The 13,145-nt window shown below is 44.6% G+C and overlaps 1 protein-coding gene across 2 annotated transcripts in view; it reads right to left on the bottom strand.

The window, feature by feature from the left end:
* Positions 1–6,801, bottom strand: part of DPP4 (dipeptidyl peptidase 4) — an 80,322-nt gene extending 73,521 nt beyond the window's left edge. Inside the window, exons 1-2 of one of the 2 annotated variants that reach the window (XM_081814315.1) lie at positions 6,533–6,801; positions 5,915–6,002 (exon numbers count right to left, since the gene is read on the bottom strand). In XM_081814315.1, coding sequence (XP_081670441.1) covers positions 5,915–6,002; positions 6,533–6,538 — 94 coding nt within the window. In that variant the 5' untranslated portion in view covers positions 6,539–6,801. The remainder of the gene's footprint in view (positions 1–5,914; positions 6,003–6,532) is intronic. The other variant, XM_081814316.1, reaches the window with a different exon arrangement.
* Between the last annotated feature and the right edge of the window lie 6,344 nt (positions 6,802–13,145).

The raw sequence follows: 13,145 nt of genomic DNA, 5'->3' as shown, positions 1-13,145 counted from the left end.
CAACAATGAAAGAGTTAGCATCAAACCATAAAGCCATGATTAATCATTCACTTACAAAAATTCCCACCAAAGCATTTCTTTAAAACAGCTATGGATGGAAATCAGCAGACTCAGGAAAGGCTAAAAGTCAAAAGGTTTGGATTTCCAAGTTCTAGGACTTACTCACAAAGCCCTAAACTTCTATGCCTCAGTTTCTTCAGTGTAACAAGTAAAGGTATTAATGCCTTAATGGGTTGTTCTGTGAAGTTCAAATAAAATAATATAATATGCATTAGAAACAAAGTAGGTGTAACTGAGCACAAGGAGCAAATCTGGACCTGAGCTGGAAGTCACTGCCTGTCTACAGCTATTTTTTTATTTTTTAAGATTTTATTTATTTATATGAGAGAGAGCACATGAGAGGGGTTAGGGTCAGAGGGAGAAGCAGACTCCCTGCGGAGCAGGGAGACCGATGCGGGACTCGATCCCGGGACTCCAGGATCATGACCTGAGCCGAAGGCAGTCGCCTAACCAACTGAGCCACCCAGGCACCCTGTCTACAGCTTTATATAGGAATGGAGGCAAAAGCAGCAGGAACTTTACTTCAGGACACTTGGCATCCAGGCATTAGCAGCCATGAAATTATAATATAGGCAGATACATGGGAAATTGTAACTTTATGCTTATATGGACACATGAATTTATACTTGATCAAAACCAGCAGAATGATTTGGAGTTTAAGAGCACCAGCTCTCTAGAGTCACATTGCCTGAGTGTGAATCTCAACTCTGCGGAGCTTTGAGCAAGTTCCTTAACTTCTTGGGTAGCACCAGCTTCTATGACGATCCCCAGAGCTCTCTGTGGCTAACACTCTGCCCTTGCGTCATGCCCTTTCACATTGTATCAGGGCTGGCTTGGGTGAGCAATAGAATACAGCAGAAGTGATGGCGTATCGCTTCTGAAGCTAGGTCACAAAAGGCTCTGTGGCTTCCTACTTGGTTGCTCTCTTGGATCCTTCTTTCCATCCCATGGAAAGGCCCACACGGTGGGGAACTGAGATGTCTAGCTAACAGCTATGTGATGGAGCTTGGATGTGGATCCACCAGCCCTGGTCAAGCTTTCAGATGACATCTTGATTAAGACCGCATGAGAGACCTGGAGCTAGAACCTCCCAGCTAAGCCACCGCCAAATTCCTGACCCACAGAAATTGTGAGATAACAAATGTTCGTCGTTTTAAGTGTTGGGGTAATTCATTATGCAGTAATAAATCACTAAAGCACGTCTCAAAGTAAAATTCACGTTTCTGTAAAAATGGAGATGATAATAGAACCTCTCTCAAAAGATTGCCCTAAGGATCAAACAAGAAGTACGTTAAAAGCCCTCAGCCCAATACCTGGCACAGAGAGAACACATGTTAACTATTATTACAGGTCCGCATGCCTTCTCTTCGGTAAGTGAGGTGGTCCTGCATGTGTTTACAGTCACGTTTCCCATGGGTGTCAGCACTTCATTAAGTACACTGATCCAGCTCTAGTTAGTGATTTTACATTGTCTTTCTCTATCCATCGACTGGGCAGTCTTCCCTTTTCCTCTCTGATCACTTTTGGGATGAGAGGCAAGATGTGTATGAGAGAAATTTAAGGCACATACTGTGGCTAGGGAACCATAAGTGCTGACCTGAAAAAGACCAACCCACTGACCTCATGAGCACTTGACAAAGGTTGGTAACAGTTAGCTGAGCTGGCTGAAGTCAACTCAAGTGGAACTCACTGTTTAGAAATTGTCCTCTGAAATATACAAAGCTTTCATTCAGGCTCACTTATGGGCTTTTAAACCTGGAACAGATCCTGGACTTCCTCGGACAAACTTCATAGTTGTTATCTTTTCTTTCTCTGATTATTCCTGTCTCCTTCACATTTGGGTTTCCTTTTATTACTGATGGATGGGTGAGCAAATTTCCTATGCACTGAAAGAGGATATGGAGGAAATTCACTGCTAAAGCAGTGAAAAGAACAAAAGAAGAACAGGTATGTTTCTATCCCATAATAAAACTCAATAATAAAACTATTTGACAAATAACAATTCAACAATAAAACTATTTGATGAGTAACAACTCAATAATAAAACTATTTGACAAATTTTTATTTTTTATTTTTTTAAAGATTTTATTTATTTATTTGAGAGAGAGAGAATGAGAGACAGAGAGCATGAGAGGGAGGAGGGTCAGAGGGAGAAGCAGACTCCCTGCCGAGCAGGGAGACCGATGCGGGACTCCATCCCGGGACTCCAGGATCATGACCTGAGCCGAAGGCAGTCGCTTAACCAACTGAGCCACCCAGGCGCCCCGACAAATTTTTCAAAAGCATAGTGTATAATATAATGTGAAAGGGGAAGTAAAGGGATCACAAATATTGACTCAGAGGTTTTATTACCAGTAAGCCATGAGGATTTCTATACTTTCATTAAGAGTAAAGTATATTTATCTATTTTACTGATGACTGTGGGAAACTGAATGTTTAAATGTAATATCCTTCTATAATAGGATATCTGAAGGTTTTAAAATAAAAATACAATCTTTTATTATATACACAGAAGGAGGTGAACTTTTAATTTTGCTGGATGAAATGCATAATTCCTGACCTCAGGGAGTTTTTATTTTAAAAAAATACTGTAGTATTAAACTTATGCCTCTCTGCCTCTCTGCCTCTCTCTCTCTTCTGGGTGTGTTTAGTTCTGCTAAAGTCAGTGTTTCATATGGAAACACTTAACCTTCTCTTAAAACAACCTCTCAGGGGATGAACTTGGTTTTGCTCATTTCGTCCTCCTTCCTTTTGGCTGTTTATTTCTTAGCTTTCCACATGATCTAGGACTTTGTTTTTCTATCAAAATCTTCTTCTCTCCCCTTCCCTTCTTTTCTTCCCTCCTTTTCTTTCCATTCATCTTTCCTCTCTCCCACCTCCTATCCTCTTTCCTTCCTAGTACTTTTTTTTTTTTTTAACTTTAAACCTAGATTGACAATATGGAGAACATTTCTTGGGTGGTGACTCTGGATTCTTTGTTAAGAATGCTGTCCTTCGGGCGCCTGGGTGGCTCAGATGGTTAAGCGTCTGCCTTCGGCTCAGGTCATGATCCCAGGGTCCTGGGATCGAGTCCTGCATTGGGCTCCCTGCTCCTTGGGAGCCTGCTTCTCCCTCTGCCTCTCTCTCTCTCTCTCTGTCTCTCATGAATAAATAAATAAAATCTTTAAAAAAAAAAAAAAAGAATGCTGTCCTTCATTGTGGCACAGTCCAGGAATGAGATTGTTGATTTAGTGCAAATGCCACATTCCTGAGCTTTCATTTATGATAAAGCAGTAGTTGAAACAAGATGATTTCTCTTTTCTCCTGAAATATATATATGTGTGTGTGTGTGTATATATGCATATATATATATATATATACATATATATATACCAATTAAGAAATATGGGAAGAGAAGTAACTTGGGTGTTGTTTCTTAAGTGTAAATAAAGCACACAATGAAACCACATATCCACCCAGTTGCCCAAGAGGCATCCTTAGCCACCCTCCCATTCCTTTTACGAAGTCTAATTGTTCACATTTTTGAGTAGCTTGATAGCTTTCAAATTCTGCTCTGCACCATCACTCTTCTGGGACACTTCCCTGTTTCCCCTCTAGCCTTGCTCCACTCAACCCACATTCCCACTGTCAGGCCCAACAGTCCAGGCATGCACAAAATTCTCCAGTAGTTCTCATCATCTGCAGGTTAAAATCAACTCCTTTTGCTTCTGCCCACCCTGCTCTTCTGCTAGGAGTCCTTTTATGATCCAATTAGAGGATGCGATCTTGTGTCTCTGTGACTCGTAAGGCATTTATATTTTCTGGAAAACCTTATCTCCAGACACTGATATTAACTATTCGAGCATCCCTATAGAAGAAACTTCTCCTGAGAAGACTTCCGTGACATTCTAATCCACAGGGAAGTTTGCTCAAGTCTCTCTAAATTATTATGCTTTGATGGAGACACATGAATCTCTGGAAAAGTCCCATCAAAAGACTGTTCTTGAAATATTTGTCCAAATTTCTTTTGGGGAAGAGACTAGGTGTGGTTTAAGGGAAATGACAAGGCAGCCCCTCCCCAGTCTGCATGCCCCACCCAGCAAAGCAAAATCCCCCATAGTTAACTTGACCAATCCCCCTAGATGGCAGTTGCATGACCCAGGCCCCTAGGCCATTTCACTGCCTATTTCAAGTGGCTTATCAAAGTTCAGTGTTCCTTCCAACTTTCCTTAAGAGAAGTTCTGATAATTACAGTTTTACACCCATCCTTCCAGTGATGCTGTGGTGCCTCAGTGATGTTCTGGAGACAAATGGACTATCCAGGTTACTTTGATTTTTTTGCATATTTGTCTCCCAGTAGATATAAACCTCTTGAGGTCAGAGGTATTTATAAATTTTAATCTTTGTATTTGCAGCAAGTAGCACAATGCCTGGGACATAATGTCAGCCATGTGAATATTTATTGATTGTATGGATGACCCATTTTTTTTTTTGGTAAGATTTTATTTATTTGAGAGAGAGAGAGAAATCACGAGCAGGGGCAGAGGGTAGAGGGAGAAGCAGACTCCCCACTAAGCAGGGAACCTGATGTGGGACTTGATCCCAGGACCCTGAGGTCATGACCTGAGCCAAAGGCAGATGCTTAACCAACTGAGCCACCCAGGCACCCTGAATGACCCGTTCTTACAACTAAGCTTTGTGTGTGTGGTTGTTTAAATATACAAAGTATCACTTTATGAAAACAGTTATATTTTAACACAAAGTCAAACGTAAGGGAACTGATGTCTGCCATTGGATTATCTCAAATGGTGGTAACCATTGCTTTCTTAACTAAAAGTCATTATCAATAGGTCAGCACACTCAGGTATTTAACCTTTGGTACCTTTGCCCTGGCCCTGAAATTGCCAGGCAAACAATTCTTGACAGCTTCACAAACTAATTCTGAACTGTCCCCTTGAAATCTGGAGAAGAGCCCTCAGTGTGTGAGCACTGTCTGCACATTTCCTGGTTGACTAGACCATCCAGAGAGAATGCTTCAGTTGGCTGACTAGAATGTGTAATACTGAAACGAAAGTAAATATTTACTTAAAAGGAAAGTAAGGCCAGAAGAAACCCAAACTAGATGTTCTCACTTGTTTGCATCCAATAATGTATATCCCATTACATGAACGTTTTATAGTAAGAGCTAGAGTTGAATTGAGTCAGGCAAGCTAAAAAAATGAAGGCGGCTTTAAATGAAAGAATCCACCAAACATCACTGATCCCACCCCCCTCTGAATATTACCATGTACACCAGCTTTATGATTTACTATGACATATTTCTATAAATGGTCAAGTAGTTTTTTCTCTGCATCTTAACTCTCTGATTAATGCATTTTCATCGTCCCAGAAGGTAAAGAACCTGGGTTCCCCATGTAGTCTTTTCTCGAAACTGTATTTTGGGGCTTTTCCTTCTCTTATTTTTTTTCCCTCCTTTTATGACATCCCTACTACTGTTTGAAGCCTTTAAACGCCACATCTTTTCCTTTGAAGGTCCCAGCTACAAAGGTTTTTGTTTTTTTTTTAATTTAAATCATACTAAATTTAAACATTTAAACTTGAATTTAAGAAAAAGAAATCCTAAGACTTTTCCTTGATTGCGGGAAGTATGTATTTATGATACAAGGCTCTCGCAGCCTGAACACTGGAGACCCCACCAAGGGCACCTAGCCACTCCCTAGAAGCAGCAACAACCCCAGGGAAGCCTCAGCTACAACCTGGTGCACTGGTCCAAGCCCCCAGCAAGATCCTTAGTTCTCCGTGTGCTTAGTGTGGTAAGACAGAACCCGGTCCTGGTCTCCAATTGTCTTATCTTTTGCAAATGTTTCAAACTTACTGTCTTTGTTCAGCAGAACCACGGGCACGGTGATGACGGTGACGAGCGCAGCGAGCCCCAGCAGTCCCAGGAGCACTTTCCACGGCGTCTGCAAGCCGGTCAAATCGTATCCAGTTAGAGCGAGCCCTTTGGCCCCAGTCTGGCAGAGGCAGAGTGTCGGGGCCCGCGCTGCACCCTAGGCGGCGGGATGTGCCCATGGGCGAACATCCGGAAGAGGGGCACAGTGGGCTGAGAGGGTTTGGAGTGCGGAGGTTGCAAGAGCGGTTGCCCTTGAACTTGTGGCATCAGAGCACATTAGCGTTTGCTTCTCTACGGCCTCTTGCACGTCAGAAGCCGAGTGAGGGAGAAGCCAAGTGAGGGTTCGAGCGTGCGTTTTATGGGTGCTCTCTGCATCCTCCCAGGCTTCGCGCCTGGTACTAGCAGAAACCCCGGGGGGCCGAGCGCCAGGCGGGGGCTCTGGGACGTCCCTTCACCTGTCACAGGGTGGCCCTGGAGCTTCCACCGAATAGGAGCCCGTGGTCCCGTTCCTCGAGCTTCGGGGTCAGTTTGGGGGAGAGTCTGGTGAAGAAGCACCTACAACGCGACCCTGGGGTTAGGGAAAGGCGCCACTCAACTCACCTTCATCGTCGGTGTGGGCCCGGAACTGAGTGTTCGGAGCAGGAGCGCAGGCAGAAGTCAGGCGAGCCGCAGAGACCCGCGTCCAGCTCCGCAGCTCGGGACCGCGGAGTCACTCTGCGCTCCCAAGTTTCTGCCCCGAGTTAAACATTAGTGAGTGCCCAGCCCGCTCGGTATAAAGGCCGCGGGCAGGCTGCCGGCGAAGGCGCGCCGGGCGCCGGGCACTGGCATCCCGGCCGGAGGGCGCCCGAGAGGCGCCTCCCCCGTGTGCAGGGCGCTGGGCGGCAGCCGGGGCGCGCAGGGTGCAGGGCCCCCGGGACGCGCGGGCGGGGTTGCGAGAGCCGGAGCCGGGGTGAGCCGGCGTCTGGCACCCGGCGCGCACACAGTGGTCCGCCCTAGCGGAAAGGGACCTTGGCGCTCGGCTCCCATGGGGTCTGCAAACTCACGGCTTACTGCTGGCAGCCCAACTAAAACCCAGGCCTCTGTTTTTTTTGCTAGTGAAAGTCTGTTGGGAAGTAGTGGGGTGTTTAAAGCTTCTGGAAGGCAAAGGGAGAGAAAAGGTGATTGTGTCTTTGTGAATGGCTCTTAAAGGCTAAGTATCTGAATTCACCCTCCGTAGGGAATTTCCAGCTTGTCTTGCAGGCTTACCTTCTTATCACGATGCCAAAAATAACAAAAATACTTAGGTGGAACATACTTTTTCCCGGGAGCTGCTCTAAGCATTTACTGTGTTTATCTTACAGGGAGAAAGCCTAGGCACAGAAGGGTTAAGTTACTTGTCCAAGTCGCTCAGCTAGGACGTCCTGGAGCCTGAAATCAGAATCCATGTTCTCAACCATCGCTTCACACGGCTTCTCATCTTTCAGTCTTGCAAAGAGAGTTTAGGAAGGAGAAAAAGGTTGGATGTGGCTTCTCCCTTCCTCAGCTCCCCGCTGTGCCCTGTAGGTTCATTCCTTTCTCCCTCCTTTCCTGCCCAGTAGGTTCCTTTCATCCTTCCTTCCTCCCATCCTCTGTGGCATTTATTACCATTTATTCTGCCCACTCCCCAAATATTTGAGTGGTTGCAAGGTGCCAAACCCTCTTCTGGTTGCTGGAGAGAGACAAGTGGGACAAGATGAGGTCTGTGCATTTGGCACTTTCAGTATAAAATACTCTGGTAAACATTTGCCTTTAGGGTCTCTCTATACTTACTTCCTTTCTTGAGGATGAGTACTCCCACCCCCTTAAAGGCCTCTCCAGCTTGGGTTCACTGCCGCTGAAAAGCAAAGCCTCAGTGTCCATAGTTAGAGGTAAAAGATGAAACATGCAAAGTCCTGTGGGACATTAACACATGGTTATGAATAAATTCAAGTTTTCATCCTTTATCTCAAGTGCTGACTTTCCTTCTAAGCTCTGGACCCCTGGTTGCTCTTGATACCTACATATGCTCACCCACACCCCCCTCCAGGGGCTCAAACTGAACTCTTCACCTCCTCTGTCAGTTTCTCCCTGCCCTTCTCTGATCATCTCTGTCTTCATTAAAAGTGTTCCTGTTCACCAGCACAAAAACTGAAAACTTCGGTCATCTCAGGTTTTCTTCTCCATTCTCCTACTATATTCACTTGGCCATCAGTTCTTCTCAAATCTGCCTTTACAAGTGTATCTCAAATCCATCCACTCCTCCCTTTCCCACCTGCTCAGAAGGTGAGTCAATAGGGCTACTGGAGCCTGTGAGCTGGGGCTGTGAAAAGAGCCATCCAACAAGGACTACAGGAAATGGTGCCATGCGGGGGGGCTCAGTGTTCACCTCTGCTGGGGGAGGGAAGCCACAAGTCACATCAGCCTTGGGGAGGGAAGGCAATACGGCTGAGCCCATGCTTAACCTCCATGCCTGTATCAGGGCACTGTACATTCAACAAGGGGAAGCTGGAGGGAGGTTGGCTGATATCCACGGGACAGATGATCCTGTTCTCTGGAGGGTATTCCATGAGACACAAATAACCTTCCCACTCTTCCCACGTCAAGATACTCCTTCCCAAATCTCCCCTATCCCAACTTCTTTATCACCAGTCTTTCAGTCTTGTTTTTTTTCCGAGTCCCTAAGGAACCAGCTGGCCAACACATTAGCCACCTCCTATGAGTCAGTGTTGATCTTGTATCAGGCAGTCTGTCTTTCCAGACAAAATGGAAAAACAGCTGTAATAAGAGTTCTATCCCTTAGAAAGATTTCTCTTCTTACCGTATTTCAGGGTATCCCTGAGCAGGTCTGTGACTGGGAGGCATCCACTTGGGATTTGTGCCGGATCACTTTGCATATACGGCTGGCTCTTCCCTCCTGTTGCCTGGCTCTCCAGAACTTTCTGTGGAGCTGCAGGTGTGTGCTCAGCGAGAGACATGGAAGCGTTGAGGAAGCCATCATGAAGCCTAAGCTCTCTGCTCATGTGCTTTTCTTGTGCCTGCTCGACCATTTAGGCTCTTCGGCCATATCTTAAAAATACCATTTTCACTTCACGAGATGCCGCTCCTCCAGAAAAGACATGTTGGAGTCCTAATCCCCAGTATTTCAGAAAGTGACCTTATTTGGAAATAGGGTCTTTACAGAAGTAATCGGGTTAAAGAGAAGTACTTAGGGTGGGCTCTTATCTAACATGACTGGTTTTAAGAAGGGGGAAGTTGGACACAGAGACAGACATGCACACAGAGAAGATGAGGTAAAAAAAAACACAAGTTGATGATCATCTCCAAGTCAAGGAGAGAAACTCGGAACAGGTGCTTCTATCACAGGCTCAGGAGGGGCCAACCCTGCTGATCCCTCGATCTGGGACTTCCAGCCTCCAGAACTGTGAGATAATATATGGCTGTTGTATAAGCAGCCAGCTTGTGGTACTTTGGTACAGCAGTCCTAGCAGGCTAATGTGCTTGGCATTCCCTGATCATGCGCTCTGTCTCTACCAGGACCCTCTAGAAAGAGAGGAGTTGATCTTCATGTAGTGAATAATTGTTGACTGCTGTAGCCAAAGTCTAAGATGGGTCCAAAGTTTTGGGGGTGTTTTATTATACATGGATAGATAATTAATAAATTGGCAAAGAGGGCATGACGTGGTTCTAAAAATCCTAGGCATATACTCAGTGATTCTCTTCTTGGGGCTTGCCAGAGGCTTTGTACAGGATCTCTAGCTGCCACTGACATGTCTAATAACTATTGTGTCTGTTAGGTCATTAAGATCCAAATATCAGAGCAGCCTCAACTTGGGAGCCCTCTCTTGCTCCAGGTTCCATTCAAAATAGACAGGCTTAGAGGCTACTGAGCAAATGGGTTGGAGAAGCACATCCAGATGTGGTATATTATTTCTCCCAAATCTGAAGAGTTCTGGCAAACATTGTTCCTCTTCGTGGTGGGCATACAAGGAATAGTGCCTTATCTTTCACCTTAGAGGGGATAGGCTGACCCACTCCAGACTACTGAATTCCTTGAAACTTTGCACAATTTTCATGGGATTTACCCTCTACTCTGTGGCCATATTTGTCTTACTACAGCACTTGAAGAAATTGCTCCTTATTGCACTTAAGGTCCAATTAACATAATGTTACCCATGTGATGGACCAGTGTGATGTTCCATGGGATATTAAGATGGTCAAGGTCCGAGGAGACCATACTATGACAGAGAGCAAGAGAGTTGACATAACTCTGAAGTAAGATGGTAAAACTACACTGCTGACCCTTCTAAATGAAGGCAAACTCTTTTGGACAGTACTATTAATTAGATCAAGAAAAAAAATATTCTTCAGGTTAATAGCACCCAGATACTAGGACTGTGTTGTTGGACCCAGTAAAATTACCACCGTGGAAATGGCAGCTGAGATTGATTATCATTTTCCAGAATTCATCTTACTTTTGCACTGGCTGAACAGGGAAATTTATTGTGTATAGGATAGAGAATAAGCATTCTTGCATTTTTTGGGTTCTTAGGTAATGACACTAATCTCTGTACTCACCCAGGGGTGTGGTATTACTTTTGCTTTTACCATTTGGATGTGGAGGAGAGACAGTTCCAGGGGCTTCCGCTTGGTCTTTCTTACTATAATGTCCCTTCATGAGCCAGGGAGTGCAGAGTCTAGAAGCTGAAAAAGTAAGGAAAGGAATTCTCCCCTGGAGCTTCTAGAAGGAATGCACCTCTGATGATACCTTGACTTTAGCCCAGTAGGACCTCTTTCAGAGTCCTGACCTCCAGAACTGTAAGATGACACATTTATGTTGGCTCAAGCCCCCAGGTTTGTAGTTTCTTATTATAGCAGCAAGAGGAAACTAAGACACCACTGGACCATAGTGGTGTTTTAACTCTGTAGAAATGAGGGCCTAGGGCCAGTGTTTAGTAACTCCTGGGAGGTCTGAGCGTGTCCCTTTTAACAGGTCATTTTCAAAGTTAACTGTACGTCACGTGTCCTCCCAAGGAAGACTTGGAAGAAGACGACGTATTCAGTGTGGCAGCTCTGCAGGCTCCTTCCTCAAAAAGATCTGGCCTTCATTTTAAACATGGCGTTCTGGCCTGAGAATGCACTGGTTTGAATCTGAAAACGTGATGGGAGGCCATGAATTCCTATTGTGGCAACTTAAGGGAGATTTCTGCCCCAGACCTAGAATTTTTCTGACTGCTTAAATCCAGCCCTAGTTTAGAATGCTGCCCATCTCTTTCATTCTTAAGTACCTTATGATAAGTGAACCACCATCACTGCGGGTGAAACACTCTGGTTACCATGTTACCCCTGTGGCTGTTGATGGGAATAACCCCTTTTAAGAACCCTGAGTGTTGGGGGTGGGGTCACCTAGAGAGCGCTATTGCCCTGCAAAGATGCAGCCAACGTCAGATTGCAGCACAGAGTAGATAAAAAGCAGAAGGATTAAATAGTTTGGTCCCTTTCTCCTACTTCTCTTTAATACCTTGCTGATATTGGCTGAACCCAACTAAAGGCAGAGGGCGAAGAAGCCTGGATACTGGGGCAAGCTGTCTATAGGGGTCAGCTGCATAAGGCAGTGGGCAGGGAAGGTAAGGTTGAGGAATGAATAGGAGGGTCCAAATGAAAAATAACCAAATAAACAGCCCAACACCATTATAGTGTATATTATTTGCTAAATCATCTCCTCATAAAGGTTGGAAATGTTCCATTTATTCTTTTATCATTTTCTTCCATCTTTCGTCCTCTAGGGCCTAGGGAAATGCTCAGAACACAACAGTAGTCAATGTATTGAAAAAATGAAAACATGAAATGATAAATGAAGAAAAAATACCTCAAATCTCTCTCTGTGTTCTTGGGGGTTGGAACCAGAGGCATGGAAGAAATGGGATCTCACATGTAGAAAGGAAGGAGAGAGGGAAGTTGCTGAGGGCAGAGGGAGTGGTGAGGGAACTGAAGAGATTTTCTTCCTTGGCCTTGGCTCTGGAGGATAAGTAAAGTAAGTACAAAGGTTTTTATTTGTTCTTTTGTTCAGTGGACAACTACCCTCCACATAATCTGCCCCACTTATCTGGGAATGAACTCCTGCTGCCCAAGCCAAATCTCACATCTCACCTCCTTTAAAATCCAGATTAAAACTCACTTTGCAGGTTACCTTTAACATTGACCTCATCTGTTTCTGTCTGATTTTCTGCTTTTCCTAACAACCATAGTTTGGAAGATTATTCTGCTTGTGTTCTAGATGGAACTTACTTATAACAAAATATCTACCAAGAGATACATAAAAGATAGACAGCTAGCTGGGTAATTTTATGGACTTAGATATAAGGAAAGAAGAAATTTTGAGCCAGAGGAATAACTGCACTCAAAGGCTGAATGAGGAAATTGGAGGATCTTCAGGGAATATCTATTAGGTTTAGTTTTACCAGGATATAGGGTGTTTGAGAGTGTTGGGAAATAAAGATCAGTTGCGGAATATTCTTCAGTCTCAAATTCAATATTCAGCACGTATTAGGGAGCCACTGCCAAGTTTTTGCCAGAGACAGGAACCAGGTCATGCTTCAACTTCAGGTGTGAGAATCAGGCAGTAGTATATGCTGGATGGGTAAGAGAGAGAACAACTGGAGAGGGGATGAAGGTCAATAAGCTCCATGTTGCATAATTCATTGGCCAGGTGCTTCCCTTTGTGAAGCTTGTCATAAAAGAATTTCATCATGTTGATTTGTACTTCACTATAACTCTCTAAAAACTGTTTCTCAGCTGTGGTTTGGGGTGTTTTCCTTGCCCCAGTTAACAATAATACTAAATAAGGGGTTCTTGTCACACTTGGTGGTCAGGAAAGACCTTTTGCTACCTGTTAGACTAGACACCAGCCTAAGTGGGAGGAGACTTCTATGCTCTTGTTACCGGTGTCCTTTGGAGTCTGTGGTTTTGTTTGTTTTGTTTTCTTTTCTTTTAATTTGGAGAACTTGCTTATTTTAGTCCCTGACTTAAGAAATAATTCTATGGCTTTATGAGCAAATGTGTTTGAGATCCTTAAAACCACATTCTCACAACGTGGCTGTGGCTATGGTGCCCTCTCCTCCTTAGTGTTTCCCAGACTTTAAACATGTGGTGGGTGTGCTGCTGGTGACACGTATTTATGAGACTGGAGTTAGTGGTGGGGTGGAGCGGCGGGGGGGGG

The sequence above is a fragment of the Leptonychotes weddellii genome, chromosome 3, assembly GCF_054177405.1.
Source record: "Leptonychotes weddellii isolate Sample4059 chromosome 3, ASM5417740v2, whole genome shotgun sequence".
Taxonomy (NCBI): Eukaryota; Metazoa; Chordata; class Mammalia; order Carnivora; family Phocidae; genus Leptonychotes; species Leptonychotes weddellii.
The sequence above is the reverse complement of the archived record's forward strand: the minus strand, read 5'-3'. Positions and strand labels throughout refer to the sequence as shown.